Source organism: Zootoca vivipara, chromosome 8, assembly GCF_965207765.1.
Source record: "Zootoca vivipara chromosome 8, rZooViv2.hap1.1, whole genome shotgun sequence".
In the NCBI taxonomy this organism is placed as follows: domain Eukaryota; kingdom Metazoa; phylum Chordata; class Lepidosauria; order Squamata; family Lacertidae; genus Zootoca; species Zootoca vivipara.
This window is the reverse complement of record NC_142591.1, coordinates 86,198,442-86,221,791: the sequence shown is the minus strand read 5'-3', so window position 1 is coordinate 86,221,791 and position 23,350 is coordinate 86,198,442. Positions and strand designations below refer to the sequence as shown.

The 23,350-nt window shown below is 48.4% G+C and overlaps 2 protein-coding genes across 2 annotated transcripts in view; one reads left to right on the top strand and one right to left on the bottom strand.

The window, feature by feature from the left end:
* The window catches only part of STX17 (syntaxin 17), a 257,051-nt gene that overhangs the window by 2,141 nt on the left and 231,560 nt on the right, over positions 1 to 23,350 (top strand). The window lies entirely within an intron of this gene.
* LRRC24 (leucine rich repeat containing 24) lies at positions 475 to 22,738 on the bottom strand. The gene is made up of 5 exons (XM_035125432.3): positions 22,534 to 22,738; positions 7,052 to 7,223; positions 5,452 to 5,730; positions 3,889 to 4,057; positions 475 to 2,712 (listed from the first exon to the last, which is right to left on the bottom strand). The coding sequence occupies exons 1-5, from the start codon at positions 22,566 to 22,568 to the stop codon at positions 1,697 to 1,699; spliced, it is 1,671 nt and encodes a 556-aa protein (XP_034981323.3). The 5' UTR covers positions 22,569 to 22,738; the 3' UTR covers positions 475 to 1,696.

The following is a 23,350-nucleotide window of genomic DNA, read 5'->3' as shown; positions in this document are numbered from 1 at the left end:
TTACGTGGTAGTTAGCAAATCAGGCAGTTAAATCCCTCTCCTCCCTGTATGATAACTCTGCATGTGCCATTTTTTGCTCTTGGCTGTCTCTGGCCTGGATATGGTCTGATCCAGAGGGTGGGGGAGAGCTGGAGTAGCTGGCCTTCCTCCCTTCCCGGCTGAGTCCAGGGAGGAATATAGTCAGCAAAACAGACCGTGCTCTGCAGGGATTGGCTGCTTAGTTTGTAGAGCCTTTGAGAGAGCTCCCTGGATGTTCTGCATCATCTTCATCATGCTCTGCTTAAAATACTGTATATTATCACAGGATCAGGAAAATGTGAGAAATAGAAATCCCCAAAGCTACCGTACACCCTTATAGGCGTGCAAGGAAATGTTTGACTGCAACTCGTTTTGGACCACAATTTTGTGTCAGCGCACACACTTTTCACAAGAGGGATGTGCTGTAAGAATTTATAAATAAATATATAAATGAAATACAGGTCCTTGGCACCCCCTGGTACCAGCTACATTTTATTGGCTTCTCGTCTGCACAAATCGACGCTGCCATTTCCATTTTCCTGGCAGAGCCTGGTGGCACCTCCCCATTTCCTGTGGTTTTCAAGGTTCCTGCAAAACCACAGTTGTGTAGCACCAGAAAGGGGGTGGGGGTGGGGGGGTGGCTGTGCAGGTGAGGGGTGGAGTTCTATCTGTGGGACTTACAAATACAGTGGAGCTGTTCAACTCATTGTGATTGTCACAGTATGTTTTCCTTCATCCTTAAAAAACAAAACAAAACACCAAATTGGAAAACAAATGTCACACTTGTCCTCCGGCCAGAGCAGCTCTCCCTGTTTTCGGAAGGTATATGCCCTGACGCCCCCCCCCCAGCTTCATTTCCACAGTGTCAGTTGAAGGTCAGGGAAAGGGTGAGGATAAACTGGGCGGTCAAGACTGCACAGTGTAAGACATTTATGGACTTCTATCTCCATCAGCTTCTTGTCAAGAGACCGACCTTACGCCTAGGAAGTGGTTTTTCTTTCATTCGCTGAGTAGTCAAATTCCTTCTGTCCAACCACAGGGCACACATTGGAGGGCAAATGGGAGGCGACTGGGATAAATCAAGGGGTGCGGCCTGTTGCTGTCCATCAGTGGCCACCCGCTTGGTACCCCTGAAACCAGAGTTTTTCTTCCAGGAGGAACTCGCCGGAACTCAGTTCCGGCACCTCTCAAGTTGGCGCCGTTGCCATTCTAAGAGAATGAGGGAGGGGTTCGTGGTGAGTTCCGGCACCTCTTTTTCTAGAAAAATAGCACCGCCTGTTACACTTTCTGACTGGACCTCCTTGTGGAGGCCTCTTGAACCGCTCTCCTGTCTTTGCGCAGAGCCAAGGGAGTGCTTATTCCCGAGGAACGGTGCCAAGAGGGTGATACACACTTCCACTTGGCAGCCACGTGAAGTGAGATTGCTCCCAGGGGAGAGGCTCAGAAAGAAATCCCCCGTCTCGCCTGGGGGTGCCCCTAACGGCCACCAAAGCATTGTGGATTCCGCTCCTGTATCACCTTAAACCGCAGAGAAGGCAGACCTATCGGGAAGGCTGGGGCGGAGGTGAAAGGTCAAGGAAGCAGCTCCCCTAAGGAGGCAAGAGGAGGGGGAGTCCACCCACCCCAAAGGTTTCCTGGGCACCTTGCTAGTGGGTTCTCCCTGCCTCCCCAAAATCCTTCAGCAGTGGATTTCGTAAGCAATCTGAGGCTGGAACATGAGTCCCTGGTTGACAAAGAGCTCGCTGGCTTCCGGGGGGCCATCTTCTTCCCCTTCCAAGGTCTGGGTGGCTTGATCCTGCAGCTGCTCAGGGAAGGCCCCCACCAGGCCCTGGGGGTCCTTGTAGGTGGCGAAGAGAGGCTTGTTGCGGTCAATGACAAACATCTCATGGCCCCTCTCGTCCCGGTACTCCTCCAGCTGGGCGAAGGTGGTAGGCCCATCCGAGTAGTCGTTGACATAGAGGATGTTCTCCTCCTTTTTGGCCTTTTTCCGCTTCCGGTGCTTCCGGTAGATCATGATCACCAGGAGGAGAGCCACCAGGGCCAGAAGGGAGATGGCCACTGCGATGGCCGTCTGCGTGGCCATGCTGAGGGCATTGAAGTCCATGCTCTCCATGTCGTAGAGGGGCTCCTGGCTGATGTCCACCGAGGCCGGGTAGCCACGTGACGTCTGCTGCTGTTGCTGAGAGAGGTTGACCATGAGGTGGAAGAGCACCCGGGCTGTCCCGCCCGGGTTGGAGGCCTCACACTCGTACTTGCCGGCATGGGCCACCGTCACGTTGTTGAGGAAGAGCATCCCGCTGCCTGTGTCCGACTGCTCAAAGCGCTCCCCCACGCTGCGCTCACTCAGGGCAAAGGTCCCGCCTGGGAGCCGGGAGCCACTGGCCCTGGCACCCCCAGCCCCCCGCCAGTGCACCAGCTTGCGCCACGTCACCAGGGGCTGCGGGTAGCCCGAGGCCTGGCAGGAAACGCGCAGGTCGTCACCCAGCCGCGCCGTCACTTCCAGGGGCTCCACCTGCACGACCGGCGGGATGCAGACGAGGCTGTTGCCGGAGACGTCCCTCAGGCTCTGGTACGCCAGGCGAGGGGGCTCCGCGCACACGATCTTCTTGTCCTGGGGGCTCAGGAGCCGCTGCCCATCCTCCTTGATCCAGGAGCTCAGCCAGTGCAGGGAGCAGTCACATCGCCAAGGGTTCTCTGCCAGCAGGAAGGAAGAGAGGGAGGGAGAGAAAGGGGGGGTGGGTCTGGTTACAAGTCAGGGTCACCCCAGGAGTCTCCCACTGCCTCCCCAACACTTTCCATTCCACAGCCCCATGCAAAATAAGAACATAGGGAGAACCTGCTGGATCAAGCCAATGGCCCATCCAGCCCGACATCTCACATCAGCCGACCAGATGCCCCTATGGGAAACCCGCAAGCAGGATTCAAGCACAATAACACACTCCCCCCCCCACTCCTGTGGTTTCCAGTAACTGGTATGTAGAAGCCTTGCTGCCTCCAACCGTGGAGGCACAGCCTAGCCATCCTGGCTAGTAGCCACTGATATTCCTCTCTTCCTCCTCCTCCTCCTCCTCCATGAATCTGTCCAACCCCCTTTTAAAGCCTTCTAGGTTGGGGGGAGGGGGCATCCCTGGCTCCTGTGGCTGGGAGTTCCGTAGTTTAATTACAGAAGGAAAAGCCAGGAGCTCTCCTTGCAATACCCAGCCTGCATTATTTCCCTATGGGATTTGGAGTGGAATCCCAGAATGTTCCTGCCCCCCTCCCACAGTTGTAAGGGCACCTCCATAATACTCAGGCAAACTAACAGAGGCTTCGCCCAGATCCTGGAAACGGTAGCTGCTTGTAGGGCAGGCGTGAGGAACCTTTTCCAGCCCAGGGGGCCACATTTATTTTTATTTCATAAAATTTGCACACTACTTGATTGTTGAAACAACAACACTCAAAAGTTGTTTATAAAGAGGATAAAACAATAAAAATTACCAGTAAAAAAAACCACTCTTTTAAAACATCCAGAATATAAAATCAGCAATAAACTAAAAACAGGATTAAAGCACACCTCAGCATTCCACGTGTCTAAAAAAGAATGTTTCTGGCAGGTGCCAAAAAAAATACAGGGGAGACACCTACCTGATGTCAATAGAATGCTGGTGCTGCTGCACAAAAAACCCACCATTTCCTACAAAAACATCTTTTTGGCTCTTGCAGAGATTTCCTCCCAGCCTGACATGCCTGCATCCCTCCTGCCTACCCCAACTTTTCTACCTTGGGGGCAGTAAGAGAAGAGGGCACCAGAGGCCCGCTTTGAAATGGCTGAGCTAGCACGAGCACCTCTGGCCTGCAGGTGGCGCCAGAAGAACTGGCAGCGGGGCTCACCTGTCAATCGCAGCACCTGAAGACTGATAAGGGGCCGGAGAGCCACCCGGCTGATGGTGCGCAGGTTGTTCTTGCTGAGGTCGAGCAGCGCCAGCGAGGTCAGACCGGCCAGCGCCTGGTCCTCTAGAGTCTCTATGCTGTTCTCCTGTAAGTGGAGCTCCTGCAACCTCTGCAAGAGAGAGAATCAGGTGGCACATTAGGTAGAAAGCAGGCCGGGTGCCGTTATCCACTTCTTTCTTGTTTTGGTACCACTGCTGTTTGGGCTGTTTGTCCCTCATTTGCTTGCCCAGCCTATGCAGCCCCATGCAAATTGGTAGCTCATGGCCAGGAGTCCAACCCCCTGAAAGGCAGGAATCGCAACTAGAGGATCCAAGACAGGTGGCATTCACCTTCTGCTTAAAAACAGCCCATGAAAGAGAGCCCACAACCTCCCGAGGGAGACCGTTCCACTGTCAAATGGCTCTTACAGACGGAAAGGTTTTTTTTCCTGATGTTTAGTCAGAATCTCCTTTCTTGTAACTTGAATCCACTGATTTGGGTCCCGTCTTCTGGAGCAGCAGAAAACAAGTTTGCTCCATATTCCATGTGACAGCCGTCTAAGGTGGCATTGAAGGTGGCTATCAGATCTCCTTAAAGTCTCCCCTTTTCCAGGCTAAACATACTCTCCTCCCTCAACCATTCCTCATGACACTTGGGGGCCCTTTGCCATCGCTTTACCAGACCCTTTACCATCTCGGTCACCCTCCTCTGCACACCTTCCAGCTTACCAACATCCTCTGTCAATTTTGGTGCCCAGACCTGGACAGTTTAATTGCGTATTGAAAGTCCTTGCTGTCCCTAATATTAACGACAAGTACTTGAACTTGCTTTTAAAATTTACACAACTGACTTTGTATTGCGGCATCCTATATAATAAAGTGCAAGTGTCTCTGCGTCCAGCCCGTGTCCGTGGGATTGCGCTACTGCACATGTGCCCCACAGACAGCCGTTGGGACTTGGAGCGCAGAGACGGAACGCGTTGGCCGACGCATAAGGGAGCTCAGCCTCTCGGCGTTCGGAGCAGCTCTCGCGAGAGAATCCAGAGGACGCGTGAGATAGCCCCATGGTCACGAGCGAGCGTGCTCTGTCTCCACGCAGGCGCACTCGCGAGGCCGTTTACTTCTCGCATGGACTTACTTCTAAGCGGCAGTGGCCGTTACAAGTGGCGGCGGGCAAGCAATGTCAGCTCTGCGCATGTCCCCGAGGTTGCTAGAGCAACAGGTCTGTTCTAGCACCCGTTAATTTAACGGGCTTCATGACTAGTATTTCCATAATTCTCTGTTGCTTACAGTAGGAATTAGCTAAGATTTGGGTCCTCCAAGTCATTCATCTATTTGCACTAAGCCACTGCAGATCAGGGATGAAAGTGACACGAGTTGCTCAAACCCTAATACTGAGCCTCAGTTCCCTCATCCATAAAATGGGAACAGCAGGGTCCTAATGCAGAAAACATGGTTGTTTCTGGGAGGCACAGTGGGGCCACCTTGATGGCTCACTTTCAGGAATGCCCCTGTGGGTTCTCACCTCCAGGTCACAGAAGGTGAAGTCGGGGAGCCGGGTGATCTGGTTGCCCGCCAGGTAAAGGACTCGCAGGTGCTCCAAGCCCTTAAAGATGCTGCTGTTGATGAGGTGGATGCGGTTGCCATTGAGCGCCAATTCCAGCAGCCGGTTCTGGTTGCGGAAGGCGCCTGGCTCCAGGGCTGAGATGGTGTTGTTTTGCATGTACAGGTATTGCAGGCCCGAGAGAGACGCCAGGTCTTGCTGGTGAATCTGCGTGATGCCGTTGTCCTGAAGAAAAACCGTCTGCAGTGGGGAGAAAGCCGGGGGGGGGGGGAATGCCATCAGTTAAACCCTCAACGTAGTGTCAGCTCTTGGAAGAACAACAATCCTATTTTCTTGTCTGACTTCAGATTGAACCTCACCATGTTCTGATGTCTATGTACTACAGATCTTTAATAGCAAACCACCACCTGATTCATTTTGCTTCTTTATAAAATATTTTGATTACTTAATAAAGCTCTAAAAAGAAGAAGATAGTAAATGAGTGGGCATGGGAGAGGATGTGCTCTTTCATGTGCGCAGGTTGCATTGGGAGCCCAAAGGCTTGGTGGTGGTAGCAATGTGTCTGCGTTCACACACTTTGGTTTTTTATATAAGCTTTCCATTTTATTGGTTTAATATATTTGTTCTAGCTCCACATCCCAAAGGGTCTGAGCTGGCTGCAGCAGATTAAAAACAAATCTATACCAGGTATACACACACACACACACACACACACACACACACACATATAAAACCCCACCACCACCCGGATTCAAACACACCAAACTGGCAGTCTATTAAAAAGTAATTCTTGACACTTGTATGCACCTCAAGAAAGCATTTCCATATTCATTTACAATTTTGTAGGTTATATTGGCTCAACACCAAATCAGTCATTGTGTATGCTATTTCTACAGAGATTCCAATTTTGGTGTTTTCGGAAAGACACCTGTCAGAGGTTCTTGCGACTACTCTAGAGTAACGACGCTCCGCATCCTTGTCTTTAAACAGTTTTTATTAGTGCAGGCTATTTACAGTGAGCTGGATATGTACAGCATGTCTGCTCAGTCCGATGCAGAATCTGGCACTCGACCGCCCCTGGACCTCCTCCAACATAAGAGTCTCGGGACAGCAAATCTTTCCCCTCCTTCTCCTGCGTAATTCCGGAACCGGAGGAAAAAGGGGTCTACGCTCCATGTTTTCCTTCTCCCCCCTTTCCCCCCCCTCTCTCTTCCTCCCTCCTGTGTAGCAGGGGTCTCCCGTGCTGCCAGAGCCCTGGCCCTCTCTCCCCACTTCTTGACTGGACTCCTGAGCTTCCTCGCTGCTATCACTGCTTGTGGAGGAGCTGCTTCTGATGAGGGGAGGAGGATCCCTATATTCTTTTCCCCTTACATCACCGTTCATTGTTCTTATTGTTAACGTTTGAATTTATTTATTTTTGAAAGCAAGCAAACATCTGCACTGAATGGACAACAGTATTGTGAGGTAGGTTAGGTTAGGTTGAGACAGGAAACCTGGCCCTAATGGTCACCCCCCCCCCCAGTGGTGCTGGGAGTTGGGCTTCCTCCCACCTGAGCCTTACCTGGGTGGAGGGGTGGATGCTACCTGGGATCTGTTTGAGGCCCAAAGAGCCGCACTCCACGGTCATGCTGTAGCAGCGACAGGTGGCTGGGCAAGTGCGGGCCTGGAGTGCCAGGAGACCCAACAGCAGGAGGGAAACAAGCGTGGGCTCCACCGGAGCCATCCTAGAGCAGCTGCTGGCAGGAGAGAGAAAGAGAAAGAGATTGAATGCCTGTGTTTCTATGCTGCTTTGCAGTCAAATTGATCCCAGAGCAGCTTAACAAACAATAACAGAACAGAACAGGTACAGCATAAATCACATAACAAATGTTCAGTAAAACAATTACAATCTATAAAATAGTAGCAAACCAGCAACTAAAGAAATAAGCTAAACATCACAATTACAGTGTAAGCCATATTACATGATTAACAAATCAATAAGGCATTCATGATCTATAAAACAGTATTGACAAAATAATATAAAAACTATTACATTCAGACACTCCCTCTCCCTCCCCATGACTCGAGTCCCTGTCAGAGTAAAAGACGCAATTTAAATAAACATATAATAATTGTAATATTTCACTCTATTCGGTTCATTAAAGTACACATACACATCCATCATACAGGAGGAAGCCATCTAATAGAAATACCTAAAACAGGAACACACACCACAGAAAATCCACAATAGGTTATGGCAGAGGCCCAACAAACCACAGAAGAGAAACAGAATCACAGAACTGTATCGCTATGTTATTATTTTATCTCTCCTCTCTTCCTAAGAGTTAAAGATGTTGTACATTGAGGTTTTCCCCCTCCGACATTTTATCTTCACAACAATCCTGTGAGGAAGTTTAAACTAAGCCAATAATAAACAAACAAACAAACAAACAAACAGCTGCAAAGGCCTATTGGTCCTCCAGATATTGATGGACCACAACTCCCATCATCCGTGGTCACTGGCCATGATGGTTGGGGACTGATGGGAGTTGGAGTCCAACATCTAGAGGGCCAAAGGTATCCTGCTCTGGCTTAAACCATTCCCCAAGGAGGACGACAAAACCTGGTGTCTTGCCAAAGGCTTCAAGGAAAACGGTTTTGGGAAGGGATTTGAAGGAGAAACAATTTAGAAAAATACACTCAGTAAAACTTTTCCTTATCACAACTTCCTCTGAGCTACGTTCTGGAGGAGGTGAAACCTCTTGAACGCTTGCTGAAAATGTTTCCATTCCTCCACGCCTACACAGGCAATTAAGAAGACATCCTTCCAATTCATGTCTGCTTTTAACTTTTTTATGATTTTTAAAATATTTTTATTTATCAATTTATATTGTAACAATTCAATTTAAATGTATATAATACAACAAATTAACCAAGAATAACAAAACAAAAAAAAACCCCAAAAGTGATAGTTTGTTTTCTGTTTTCTAAGCATTTCTGTGTTTCTTCGATAAAAGCTTGGAAGTACTGAGACATATGGCATCTTTTGGTCAAGTAAGTCCCTTCTAATATATTTTTAATGGTTTTTATTGTATGGGTTTAAACAGGCAGGCAGACATGTCCTGGATACATTCTTTGTCTCGCAGGATGAAGGAGGGTGATGTGCAGTTCCCCTAAGAAGACTCCTCCATGCTCAGTCCAAGAGTCCAGCATTCATTTTTTCCCCAGTGACCTACCAGATGCCTAAGAAAACCCCGCAAGCAGGAAAGGCACACTCCTGCACTCAAGCATTCTTTCCTATCCTCCCCAGCAACTGGGAGTCACAGGCAGGCTGCCTCTGATCCACAAGGACACAAAAAAATATCATTGTGACTGACAGCCATCAATAGCCTTCCACTCCTCCAAGAATTCTTCCAATCCCCCTTTGAAGCCGTCTAAGCTGGTGGCCATGCAAAATCTCGTGAACTCCACAGTTCCACTATGCACTGTGTGATTCAGTCCTTGCTCACCCCGGGAATTGCTTTGGTATTGAGGATTCTTTGCAGTTGGCCCTACAGCTTGTCTACTTGCATGACCACCATGTCAACAAAACAGGGGAGAACCTCTTTGGAGAGAGGCAGACCATTTGGGGTCTTTGTCTTAGTTTGGGCTGCTATTTCCCCTCTGGGATGATAGCCCAATGGATCCTCTGGGTTCAGCTGTTGGCTGTAACCAAGGTACCGAAACCATGGCAACAAGCATCTAAAAATATAGGTACCAGTGGATGCCGCTGATGTTGCTGGATCCTTGCCGCCAGGTGGAAACTGCTTGCAGAGCTGGACTAGGGTGAAGCTGCAAAAAAAGGAGGCCGGAGAAGTAGAACAGACTCACCTTGCACCCCCTGGCATCTTGGCTCAGCATGCCACCATCTCATCTTCCCTACTGCCCCTTAGCTGGGGAGGGATAGCTCAGTGGCTCCTAAACCCATTAGAGGCTTTGATCAACGTCACCAACAATCAGGAAAAAGCACTATAGTGCTAGAGGCATCCTAATGAGAGATTAGGGTGAGGCAGCAGACATGCTGTGTGGGGCAATGGTCTTAAAGTCTCCCCTGGCTCTGGTTCCAGAGAAGAGGATCTAGCCAGCTGGGTGAAGATAGGAAGAGGGGGAAGAACAGATGGGGGTATGGATGCTGCCCTCTGAGATTTGGTAGGTGGTTTGTGCCAATCTCTGGATGCAGCTTCCTCTTAATTTCTCCATCAGCCTCAAAGCTCTTGTTCTTGGATGCCTGTCCAACTCTGCTTCGCCAACCCCCAGCTATGGGTCTATTTTGATACGCAACTTTGCACTCAAGCAATCTCCTGCTGCAAAAGTGATTATCGCTGCTGTGGTGTTACAGCAATGGTTTAGTATTCATGCGCCGATGCTCTGGCAAATGCACATTATGTTTTAGATGTGCATTGTATTGATATTTCACACTGCAGTGATTATACATGCATTTATTGCATTCTTGTTATCTTTTGAATCTCCTCTCGTTGACCTTGTTTTCCTTCAGCACATCTGGTTTTGTGATCTGTGCCTTGAAACTTCTGTGTAGCTCAGCGCAACTTGGCCAAATTGTAAGCCACAGGGGGAAAGGCCTTCATAGTTCAGTGGTAGAGCACCTACGTTGCGTGCAAACGGTCCCAGGTTCAATCTCTGGTGTCTCCTCCAGGGAGGGATGAGAATGTTCTGTTTGAAGTCCTAGAGAACCTATACAAGCCAGTGCGTAGGAAATATTGAACCAACAGATGGGCACACACTGCGTACACACCTTGCATTTAAAAACACATCCTGGGAACAGTACTTTGTTAAGGTGCTGACCTTTAAATCCCTAAACGGCCTCGGTCCAGTATACCTGAAGGAGCGTCTCCATCCCCATCGTTCTGCCCGGACACTGAGGTCCAGCGCCGAGGGCCTTCTGCCGGTTCCCTCACTACGAGAAGCCAAGTTACAGGGAACCAGGCAGAGGGCCTTCTCGGTAGTGGCGCCCGCCCTGTGGAATGCCCTCCCACCAGAGGTCAAAGAGAACAACAACTACCAGACCTTTAGAAGGCATCTGAAGGCAGCCCTGTTTAGGGAAGCTTTTAATGTTTGATGGATTTCTGTATTTTAATATTTTGTTGGAAGCCACCCAGAGTGGCTGGGGGAACCCGGCCAGATGGGCGGGGTATAAATAATATATTATTATTATTATTATTATTATTATTATTATTATTATTATTTGTGCTGGGAACTGAAGCTCTGCAAAGGGTACGCTACATTTCTCATGGGGGAGAGTAAAGTGCTTTAAATGTATGGTGTGTACATAGCCTCAGTACAAGGCAGCTTCCTAAGACTCCAGGCCTTTTTGATGCCAAAGCTAATACAGCCAACTCTGCTGTGATTACATATTGATGGAAAAAGCTAGTTTGGAACACAGCCCTGATTGCAATGACAGGGACAGCCTTCCTTGCTTCTTAAGTGGCCTCTCTCCCTTTCTCCAAATCCTTCCGTGGACTCTCTTCTGTGCCCCAACAGCACAGGAGGAAGTGGTGGCCACCAACTTGGATGGCTTCAGAAGAGGATTGACACATTCATGGAGGAAAGGGCTATCTGTGGCTACTAGCCATGGTAGTTATACGCTGTACTGCCACAGTTGGAGGCAGCAATGTTTCTGAATACCAGTTGCTGGAAAACACAGATTCTGCTCAAAATCAGTTCAGTTCCCCTGTTCAGCCTTTTCTACCATACTGTTGTTATTGCAGCAACAATCATGGCCTAGTGAGTTGCAGTTGTGCAAGAACTGAGCCTTTTTGGGGTGTCCTGACTCACAGAAGGGTACCCTGCTGAATTGGGCCAAAGACCCACCAGATGGCTGCAGGGGCACCACAAAGAGCATGAGGGAAATACCCCCCACAGTGGTTATTCCTCAGCAATAGGTATAGAAAGGCTTGCTGCCTCTGGATCCTGGAAGGAGCATACAACCATCACCAACAGCTAATGTTATGATAGGCTGCATCAACAGAAGTCTAGTGTCCAGATCAAGGAAAGCAATAGCACTGCTCTGTTCTGCCTTGGTCAGACCCCACCTGGAGTCCTGTGTCCAGTTCTGGGTGCCATAACTTTAGAAGGATATTGACATGATAGGTGTGCAGAGGAAGGAGACCAGGATGATCGAGGGTCTGGAAACACAGCCTCAAGAGGAATGGTTGAAGGAGTTGGGTTTGTTTTCTGTTACTCGAGAGGGCAGGGCCCCAACCCAATGGATTCAAGTTACAAGAAAGGAGATTTCGACTGAGCGTTAGGAATAACTTTAAGAGCTGTTCAGCAGTGGAACTGACTCCTTCTGAGGGCAGAGGGCTCTCCTTCCTTGGAGGTTTATAAACAGAGTTTGGATAGCTATCTGTTAGGGATTCTTTAGTTGTGATTCCTGCGTTGCAGGGGGTTAGACTAGATGACCCTTGGGGGTTCCTTCCAACTCTACAATTCTATGACTATCATGATGAGGAGCCATCAGGTCCCTTTTGCTGCTCAGTCACTTGCCCAGCTGAGGTGGTGTTGCTCTTCCCTGCTAGCCTGAAGGGCCCCCTTTCACTGCACGCTTCCGTGCCATCTCTTGCTCAGTTAATTGCCTCCTGCTCTCTTTAATGCATAATAAATAATGAGCAAGCAAGGCCTTATTAAAATTTCATCGGGAGTTTGCAGCCGCTGCAAGAGATTGGGGTAAAATGGGAGGGGGTGCCCTCCATCTGTTCATTCACAGAGGCAGCTCGGCCTCCCAGCAGATGAATTAGAGAGAGGAGGATCCAGCTATATTATTCAGCCATTACTCCATGAGAAACCTCCATCAGGATCTCGCTGGGATGCTGGAGGGAAAGGATGGAGGACAAGGAGGCAAACATCCTCCTAATGCCACTCTATAAATCCAAAGCACATCCACAGTGTCAAAATACTGGCTGCGGGCACAGTCCTCTCTGCTGCATAATTGCTAACAAAAGGGCGCCCTGCAGTGCCTGGAAGCCAAAGGCCCTGATCTCTTTTCAGTACAGCGGCTGGGCCACAAAAACCGTAAGAAGAGCACCTCTGAGTAAATGCAGAGTGTCGACTGAGTGAATCCAACCAAGCCTTATGAGGAACAGTTAAATGAGCTGGGTATGTTTAGCCAGGAGAAGAGAAGATTGAGAGGACCGAAACCAATGGATTCAAACTACAAGAAAGGAGATTCTGCCTAAACATTAGGAAGACATTTCTAACTGTAAGAGCTGTTCAATACTGGAACAGACCACACTATTTAAAGCACATTCCCTGCCACAGAAAAAGAATCATGGGGACTGCAGCTTTCCCTCAAAGAACTAAAGTTCCCAGTGCCCTTAAACTACGGTTCCCAGGATTCTGGTTGGGGGTGTGTGCTTTAAGTATATGGTGTAGGCTCAGTCTAAGAATGAAGTACAGTACTGTACTGTAATGAACTGAAGAGAGATCCTTCATTGACGGAAGTTGCTCACTGGGAACTCTCCAATGTGCTGAAGCCACCAACCCACCTTCCTCTGTGGGCTTAGAGCAGGACAGCAGCTCTTGTCAGGCTTTTGCACAGTTGCAAAGCTTTGCTGCAATGCCAGGATCCTTTGAAACAGCACCCCCAGGGCAGCACTTTGCAAAGCCAGCCTGGAAACATTATTTTGTTGGCACTCAGTACCAGACAACTCTGAGGGCGGCGAGGGCATCCACAAAAAGCAAACCCAACAGGGAAACCTACCACTTTGCATTTACATAATAAGCTCATCGCAGGGAGGACAATTTTCCTGTGAATGCACCAGCGTGTGGCTTGAGTGGGGTAAGCAGGGAGAGAGAGCATGTTAGCTGGGAGGCTCCATGCAATGGGAGAAATGGAAAATGCAAGCCTCGCAAATGGAAACATATGTTCAGAATTAAAGGGAAATGCAGGTCTTTTGGCTTTGAGCACACTTCTAGGTGTGCTGGCTGATAGTTTAGAAAGTTGATGTAAGTTCAGTTTATTGCTATTCTAACTGTGCTCAGTTTATTGCTATTTTAACATTCCCAAAGTCTTTAATGGTTGTTGTCGATTCTTATATTGATAATTTCATTGTTTTATCTTTTCTGGCAAGCCATTCTGAAGGGACATTTTTATAATCAAGCAGTGTACAGAGTTTACAAAATAAGTAAATAAAATAATCAGTAAGTAGGGCAGACTTTGACAACCTGGTTTTGGGCTAAAACTCTCACCAGCATGTTGCATAGCCTTAGAAGGGGCTACAGCCATGGGCCTGTCCTGAAGATAACTGGGGAATTGGAAGAGGGGAGCTGGAGCTGGACGGGCTACTGGTCTGACTCATGCATTGTGGCAGGTTGAACTAGATGACCATTTGTGTGTCACCCAGCTCTACATTTCTATGATTCTGTACTTCATCTGTTCCACCTGCGCCTGAAGGATGCTCATGAGGCCACCTCCTTAATGTGAGAGAAACATTCTTGCTAAACTGAAAAACAAAAAGTCTAACACCCACTCGAGTGCCAACAGGAAGCTGCTCTGCTCCTCACAGGAAGTCCCCCTCTATTTTGTCATCCAACATTCCTTCCTCCAGGACACGGGTTCAAAACACCTACTTGGTTATGAAGCTCTTATGGTGGCTGAGGGCAAGTCACTCTCTCTCTCTCTCTCTCTCTCTCTCTCTCTCTGTGCTTCTTCAACTTTTAAGTGGTAGTAACAGCAATCTACCTTGGGATATTGTTGTGAGAGGCAGACATGCCACAAAGACTAGATGACACGTGGGAAGTCTGGAGCGCTTATAAATAGGACGGAGCTATAATGTGTTTTTAAATTATTGTAATCCGCTCTGATCCTCAAAAGATAGGGTGGGGATTAAATAATATTATCAGCCTCTTAATAATGAAGGATTAGAAAGGATCCTCCTTTGAGATTATAATGGATCAAGCATGATGGTTCACCATAAAGCTGAAACAAGAGGGGGGGACCCCAAAACCTGACCTTGAGGCCTGGCATGGCAGAATTGTGGGGTAGAGAGAGGTTGGCATAGATAAGGAAAGAGGGACTTGTTGGGATTGAGCCATTGTGAAGTTTATATAATAATCAATGGCATGCAGAAAGAGGCTAGAGAAAAGTTTCTCTCTCTTGCAACACCAGAACTGAATGTTGGCAGTTTCAGGAATGTTGTAATGTATGGGGACTGATTTATAAATCTGGGGACTGTCCACAGGAAATGGGGACGTCTGGTAACCTTACCATTGGGGTATCTGGTTGGCCATTGTGAGAACAAGAATACTGGGATGGATGTGACATTGGCCTGATCCAGCAGGACTCTTCTTGTGTGAGGGGATCATTTCCATTTTCCCAGTGCTGACAACATTTAACATGGTATTCTGGGCTGGTGGACTTTTACCAAAGCAAGCCAAGAGCCTTGGACGGCTGCTCCACTTACACAGACGGAGAGACTGCCACAGAAGCATGCTGGGGCACAAGGAGACTTCTTCCTGAATTGGGTCCCCTCTGCATTTAGAGAGCTGCAAATAATTCTAAAGCAGCTTAATGGTATGGGGAGGATTTGAGAGCCAGTCTGCTAAGGAGACGGATTAGCCACCAGCAAGAAGCAGCAGCCCTGCCAGGACACCTGGTTCCCTAGGAAGGGTGGTGAAACAACATGGCTCAACTGTCTATCACAGGCAGGGAGGGCACACAAGCTTCAAAAGCCTAGAGTGTCAACAAGAAGCCACGAAGACATGCCTGTGAGGAAGAGGGAAGATGTAAACACTTCTTTTGCCCAAGTTTTCAAGCTAATTGGTAGTATATATACTGAGACATCTATATTTATCCAAGTATATATGATATATTTTAATTTTTAAGCATATATTGTAACTGGGAACAGAGGTACCAATCTTCTACAGAGCCAGACACTTTGTCTTATCTAACTCCATACTGTCTAACACTGAGAGGCAGAGGCTCATATTTATCCCCACTCATGGGTTTTTTTTAATTGGGAGAAACATTAATATATTAGTGGTCTGTCTTATACTCATCCATTAAGTAGACTTGTTCCTTTTACTATGTTAGCCACCTTGAGGAACAAGAATGCAATGAATAAGTTCAATAATTAACTAATAAATAATAACAATACTCTACAAATGCAGAACAAACCAGCAGCTGATGCAGCAAGGCTACAAGAAAGTTCTCCTACACAACCCCCATAAAATAAACGAGAGCCACACAAGAGCATCCCACCAGGGCTTGCAAGAGAGAACTATAGATTGACATCAATAGGTGAAGAGGTATAACAGGAAGGGTTCCCTATGTGAAAAAGCATGCTACTGTTAAATAGCAAATAAGTACACATGTTAAAAAGGAATGTACACGAGCTGAGGATGTTTGCTTGATGGGATCATGCATGTTCACCTCTGTGAAATGCAATTTAAGAACATAACTATGTACACTTTTTTTTTTCATTTCACTTTTAAGTTGTATACAGTGGTACCTCTGGTTAAGAACTTAATTCGTTCCAGAGGTCCGTTCTTAACCTGAAACTATTCTTAACCTGAAGCGCCACTTTAGCTAATGGGGGCTCCTGCTGCCACCGTGCTGCCAGCGCACAATTTCTGTTCTCATCCTGAAGCAAAGTTCTTAACCCGAGGTACTATTTCTGGGTTAGCGGAGTCTGTAACCTGAAGCATCTGTAACCCAAGGTACCACTGTACCGCTATATTAGAAAGGCTATATTACTATACACAAGGCGGTTTATAAGCTGGGGGGGGGAAACAAATATACAAGATCACACATCATATAGCAATCAGATGCAACACAAATAAACCATAGTAAAATATATAATTATGAGTATGTATGTATGTACATACATACATACTATGTATGTGCTATGGTCCATGGGGTCACGAAGAGTCGGACACGACTAAACAACAACATGTATGTATGTAAAGCAGCATCACCAACATGCTTAGAGATGCCCCCCTTCAAGCCACTGGGCATCTCTTATTTCAATATGACAGTTCATATAAATGCATTTAATGTTCTAACTTGCCCAGCACTACCCAGCACTGCTGAACTATGCTCCACCCCAATCTCATGCTGCCAGGTTTGTTTGAAACCAGCTTGGTGGAGGAGATGCAATCTCTTCTGGTGTATCTGGGGGGCAGGAGAAGGGAGGAGAGAATATGTGGGGCGAGATGTGCGGCAAGGGGACCACAACATGGTTGGCGTATTTATTGCTGGCACTTCTGCCAAGCAGGTCTGCTGTTGCCATGGAGCAGGCAACTGGCTGCAATGCCCACTAAGTTGGGAGACATCAGGGGAAGGGGTGGCAGAACCAATGCCATGCTAAGCAGGACCCCTGGGGCACAATTCCCTCACTCTGCAGTCACGGTGGCAGGCTCCTGTCAGACCAATTTAGGGCGTTTCACAACAGAGGCTTGAGGATGCATTTTATCCTCTGGAAGGCTGCATTTGCAAATGTTGTTGGTATTAGGTAAGAAAAATAAAGAGAAAGGTATCTACATCTAATGTGCATTCAAACTAATGTTGGTTTTTTACATCCACAGTACAGTCTGCCCTCCAATGACCCCCTGTTTACCAGGGGCAGCCTCTGAATTTTCTGGTTATTAAAAAAAACAACCCTTTGTTGCTTCTGCAGGAGACAAATGCTGTCAGTGTGCACTAAAGTTCTTCGCATTTCAGGCTTCCCACCTGGATCTCTAGAACTTAAGTATTTGGGGGGAGGAGAGAGAGATTCATTTTTATTCCATGTACATACGGTTGCAGCTACCCTACATATGCAACTAGATTATTTGCAAGATTAAGCACTCATTTTTAAAAAAAAAACAAAGAAAAGCTACGATCAGTATAATATGTACATCAGCCAGAGAAAAGCTTTCCAACAATATTTGAGGTGGCTGTGAAGGGTGTGTGTGTGTGTGCGCGCGCACACACACACACACGCACACACACACACACACACACTCAAGGAACAACCCTTGTTGTTCCAAGGGTTCCAAGCACCCCAAAGCTGTCCTGGTTTTCATCTGCAAAATACTGGAGGGTATTAATTATTGACTATACATATTATCATTTTTCTTCTGAACAGTGTCTCCCCTTCCCCAGAAAGAATTGTGTTTTGGAGCAAGCCATTCCAGGCTTATGGTCCCTCCAGACATCCTTTCCATTGTGCACTCATGATGATCTGCACTCAGAATGGTATTGGGGCTGTTAGACAAGATTCTGCTTTCAACACTGCTTGCACCTGCTAAAGTTTTGGGGTGCAGGTACTGCTTCATTTCCAATCAGTGCATGTCCCTTCCTGCAGAAAACCTGTAACTTTTTACCCCACAAATGCTCTGGAAGGGATTTCCCCAACACACTTTTGTTGCACTGTAGACACAAGACTCCTGCAATAATGTGGTAATAATGAGGCAATAATAAGGCAATAATAAGGAGGCAATAATGTGGTAATGTTGGGGGAGCATCACAATACAGGACAGTGTGTGGATGGTTCAGTATAAACCCACCACCACTAATGCACTATTATTGTGTCAATGGCATGTCACAGAACCCATCCTCCAAAAAGCAACAGTCTGGAAGAGACCTTCTATTGTCGTCTCCCTGGACCACAGTATACATGTGTGCTAATACTGTTAGGCACACCATGTATATTGATAGCACCATATAAATTATAAAATTGACACTGTAGAGTATTATTATTATAATTATTATTAATTGAATTTATATACTGCCCTATACCTGGAGGTCTTAGGGCAGCTCACAGAACAAAATAAAAATATAAAACCACAAAATATATAATCAAAATAAAAAGAACAACCCAATAACCCCCCCCCAAAAAAACCCACATTTTAAAAGGGCATAGGATGTCAATCAAATCAACCAAAGGCCTGGTTATAAAGGAATGTTTTTGCCTGGCTCCTAAAGGTTTATAATGAAGGCGCCAGGCAAACTTCCCTGGGGAGAGCATTCCAGTGATGGGGAGCCACTGCAGAGAAGGCCCCGTTCTCATGTTGCCACCCTCTGGACCTCTCAAGGAGGAGGCACACGAAGAAGGGCCTCAGAAGATAATCTCAGGGTCCGGGTAGGTTATTATAGAAAGAGGTGACCCTTGAGGTATTGCAGTCCTGAGACGTGTAAGGCTTTATAGGTCAAAACCAGCACTTTGAATTGGGCTCGGAAACAAATTAGTAGCCAGTGTAGTCAGACCAGGATCGGTGTAATACAGTATGCTCAAACCATCTTTCTCCAGTGAGCTACCTGGCCGCTGAATTCTCCACTAGCTGAAGTTTCTGAACCATCTTCAGAGGCAGACCTACATATAACACATTGCAGTAATCTAACCTTGAGGTCATCAGAGCATAGACGACAGAAGTTAGGATGGAAGGCACTCTGGGCCACTGAGGCCACCTGAGCCTCGAGTGGCAGCAAAGGGCTCAGGAATAACCCCAAGCTACGAACCTGCTCCTTCAGAGGAAGTATAACCTCATCAAGAGCAGGACACCTGGCCACCCACCTGATCTAAGGAGCCACCCACTAACAGTGTCTCCGTCTTATCTGAACAGAGTTTCAGTTTGTTGGCTCTCATCCATTCTATTACCGAGGCAAGACACTGGTCCAGCACTTCCACTGCCTCATCTGCAGGTGTAAAGGAGAAAGAGCTGAGTGTCACCAGCATACTGCTGACAACGCATTCCAAATCTCTGGATAACCCCACCCAGCGGTTTCATGTAGATGTTAAACAATGTGGGGGATAGGATTGAGCCCTGCAGGACCCCACATTGAAGGTTCCACAGGGCTGAAAAGTATTCCCCAAGCAACACCCTCTGGGAACGACTGTCCAAGTAGGACTGGAACCTCCGCAAAGCGGTGCCACCCACCCCTGGTTCGGACAGAAGGATACCATGGTCGATGGTATCGAAGGCCGCTGAGATGTTGAGAAGAATTAACAAGGACATGTTTCTCTTGTCTCTCTCTCTCAACAAAGGTCATCATACAGGGCAACCAAAGCAGTTTAAGTGCCAACTTTTGGCACAGCATCCAACTTTTGTCAGAAGAAAAACAGCATCACCTGTTTTCACGTTAAAACATACACTCTTGCTATAACCAAACGCCACTGAAAAACAGTTTGCATTCAGTGAATCCCTAAATACCACAATTTCTCACAATGTATAAATATGAGCATAGCCTAGCAGTGGTCAGATCCAGTATCTCAGAAGTAGTTAACTTCTTAAATGGGAGTTCAAGAAGTGCACCTAGGAGGCAGCAGGACCCTCAGACTCAGGTTTGGTCTCCACAGCCTAGCACACAGAGATGGAACATGGCAAGCTTCATAAGAAACAAAAAAAAGTTGTGCTGTCACAGGGAAGCTGCACCTGTTGGATTTCAGTTTGCTGCACAGGCTGCCAGAAAGAAGCTGCTGTTCCCAGTGCTGGAGAGCTATTCTGCAACAAAAGCCTCAATCCTTTTTTTCTTTTCTTTTTGGCATGTGTCTGTGGTCCCAGCCTTTGCTATATACACAAGGAAGCACAGCACTCCCTATTTGTTACTATAGCTCCATCATTTGCTGTTGAGTAGCTATGGCAACCTGTGTGAACCAGGGTAAGGGAGCAGACAACCACTCACAAGACTGTGCAAACATTGCCTAATCAATAAAGCTGGCAAACAGGGGCTTGCAAATTGGGCTGCACACGCCCTTCATTTAATTCTCTCTTTTTCTAAGAGGATTTCATGAAAGGAGTACAGTACAAACACTTATTCTGAAAGGAGTTAACCCTACTCCCAAAGCATTATCTCGTGTGAACCTTATCAGAGAACATATCACAGTTCAGAGGCTTATCAGAACACATCACAGCTCAGAGCAGGGTGCTTGCTTCACATGAGTACAGGCCCTGGGTCAATCCCAAGGCATGTGCTGATGTGAAGCAAGTGCCCTGCTCTGAGCTGTGATGTGTTCTCTGAAAAGCCTCTGGATTTTGATATGCTCTCTTTGGGTTTGGGAATGTCCCCTTCCTGACACCCTAGAGAGTCTGCCAGTCAGTGCAGACAACACTAAGCCAAATGGACCAAGGGGTCTTAACTTGGTACAAGACAGCTTCTTGTGATCCTGGAACCCAGGCCACTTTCACTCCCCTTCCCAGGATGCCTCCGTCCAACAGAGACAGCAAGTTTTTCTTTTTCAACCATGGGAGACATCATTCCCATGAACTGGGGGAATGTGGCTCCCTGGTGCAGGGTGGGGTCTATAAAGGGGCCTTTGGCATCCCCTTGGATGTTTTGGGCTACAATGCTCACCAGCCCCAGCCAGCATGTCCAGTGGTCAGGGATAGTGGGTGTTGCAGTCCAAAACATCTGGAGGATACAAAGTTGCTGAAGGTAGCTGTAAAATGTTTCTGAAGGGATTTCCCTCCCCTGGAACTACCTTGGCTTTGCATATATGATGCTTGATCTCTGGCTTGCCCTAATTCCATCTCCCCTCCTCCCTTTCCCCCTCAATCATGTTATTTATTACATGTGATCATTAATGAATACACATACCCAAGGACCTGTGTGCATGCAAAATCTTTTAAAGGAGTGGAAAAACCCACCAAACAATTCCCCTGCAATACCAAAAGACAACTCTCACAAAGAAGCCCACAAATGTTACTAATCCATAATAATTTGGACTACAATGTGTGGCTACATGCCTGCACTGAGAGCGCCAGTTACCCTCAAGATTACAAAAACTTTCCTTGTTGACCTGGAAGAGGTATTTCTTCCCTACAGATGGCAAAACAATCAGCTATTTACAAACCAGCAATACGTAACAGGGGAAAACAAGAAGAAGAAAATCCCCTCCCCATTCAATTTAAAATACTGTACTATATTGAATTCAAAGTTACCGTAACTCCACACACCAGTGGAAACCCAAGCAAGAATGCCCGCCTGGGCTCAGAAGTCTGCTCTTAAGAAGACAAGATGTCTCTGCCTGTCTTTCACCCTTTGCATGTGGCTCAAGGATGGGGGCCTTCTCACCAGCCCAAAAAGGCGATGGGGTGACTTAAAGAAGAAGCTGGCTTTCAAAGTAAGTGTGCAAGGTCTCAAACCACATCAGACTTCATAGATTAAAGGCATCAGGTTCAACGGTACCAGTGAGGGATGCCAATCGGCCCCATGGAGAATGATTGCGAAACCCTTTTGCCAAGGCTCACTGGGAGCGGGGGAATGGGTACCAAGGGGAGCCCCTGTATGCAACCTGAGGTGCACCCCACCATCCCCAGAGCTGCGGTAAGAGACCCTGATATGCTTGTTGCATGCTTAGAGGTCTGGGTTCAAATCCCAGTTCAGACCTGGCCAGGGGGGAAGGGCAGTTGCATCTTTTGGAGAAACACCTGCATCTCAGTTTGGACATCGAAGGTCCCAGCCCTGGCAGCTCCACTCACACAAGGGTCAGGGATTGGGAATGGACCTCTCTTCCTACCTGAGATGCCTCCAGCAAGCCCTGCTGCTAACAGGGGTGTAAAGGCAATAGATCTTCCCCCTTAACCTGGCTGGATCAGCCCCATCAGCTGGCAGTCCAAGGAAGATATGGGGGGGGGGAGAGGATGCTCTGAGCCTGGAGGCTGCCCATCCTGGCCTGCCATCCATGCCCTCCTGCCGCAGCCCTGCCTCCCACCCCACTCTCCTCCAGAGCCCAAGCGCTGCCCCCTTTCGAGGGGAGACCCTTCGGGGGCCGTTTTGCCTCCCCCCCCCGAATGACTCTTCCAGGGAGCAGCGCGGCTGAGAGAGGCGGCTCCTTGTGGCGGGGAGTCCCAGAGGCCCCATCATCTCCCCTGCCTTGACAGACGTCGCTCGGCGCGGCGCGACCCCCCCCCCGCCCGCTCCCGAGTTACCTCAGGGCGAGACCCGCGGGTGGTTGGGAGCCGCCGGGCCCTCCGCCGCCGCTGCCGCCTCTCCGTGCCCGGCAGCAGGAAGGCACGCAGGCCGGCCGGCTCCCCTCAGCTCCCCCGCCCCGAGAGCGGACCCCGCCGGCGAAGGTCACCGGGGCTCACCTGCAGCAGCGCCGCCGGGCCCCTCTCCATGGCATCCGCCCGGCCTCGCAGCAGCACCAGAAGGGGGCAGCAAGCCGAGGGAAGGAAGGGCTGAGGGGGCGTCCAGAGGACGAGGGGCCGCCCCGACACAGACACCGACACAGACGCCGCTCGCTTCAGCGCGCTTCTACCGCCCGCGCGCGCCCCGCTCGGTCTTTTAAGCGGCTCGGAGGCCCCGCCCCGCGCCCGCCGCAGCCAACCACGCCGCGCCGATGTGACGTCAGCCGGGCCGCCGCTCCGGTTGGGCAGCCGGTGGCGACCTGCCTGCACGGGCGGGCGGAGGAAGCCCCGCCCACCCGTTCCGGAGGGAGGAGAGGGAGGGGGCGGCAGCGCAGGGCACGTGGGCAGCCACCATAGCTGCCAAGTTATCCCTTATTTTAAGGGATTTTCCCTTATGCTGAATAGGCTTCCTCGCGAGAAAAGGGAAAATTTGGCAGCTATGGCAGCCACCCAACACGCCCCCCCCCCCGCACCTTTGGGTGGGAGGCTGTCGAGGGACAGGCCGGGCATCATCGCCCCAGGGAAGACCAGGAGTGGCAACATGGGGTGGAAATGATTCACTTTGGAGGGTCATCCCAGAATCTACGTTGACCCCTCTCCCATCAGGGGCATAGTCCAGTTTTATTGTGTTTATTGTGTACGTACAGAAACTGAAGAATTTTTTTTTCATTGAAATGTAACTTTAATAAAAATGTATGCAAGTTATTAAATGGAAAACAGGCTTGGTTAAAAAGAAAAACCCAAAAAGAAAAAAACACACAATGGTATTTAACTCCTA

Excerpts from the sequence above, each read along its gene's own strand:
- LRRC24 (XM_035125432.3), bottom strand. The coding sequence starts at position 22,568 with ATGCCATGGAGAGGGGCCCGGCGGCGCTGCTGCAG. Across the intron at positions 7,224-22,533 it reads GCCCGGCGGCGCTGCTGCAG|CTGCTCTAGGATGGCTCCGG; the intron begins GTGAGCCCCGGT and ends TCCTGCCAGCAG. Across the intron at positions 2,713-3,888 it reads TCAGGTGCTGCGATTGACAG|AGAACCCTTGGCGATGTGAC; the intron begins GTGAGCCCCGCT and ends TCCTGCTGGCAG.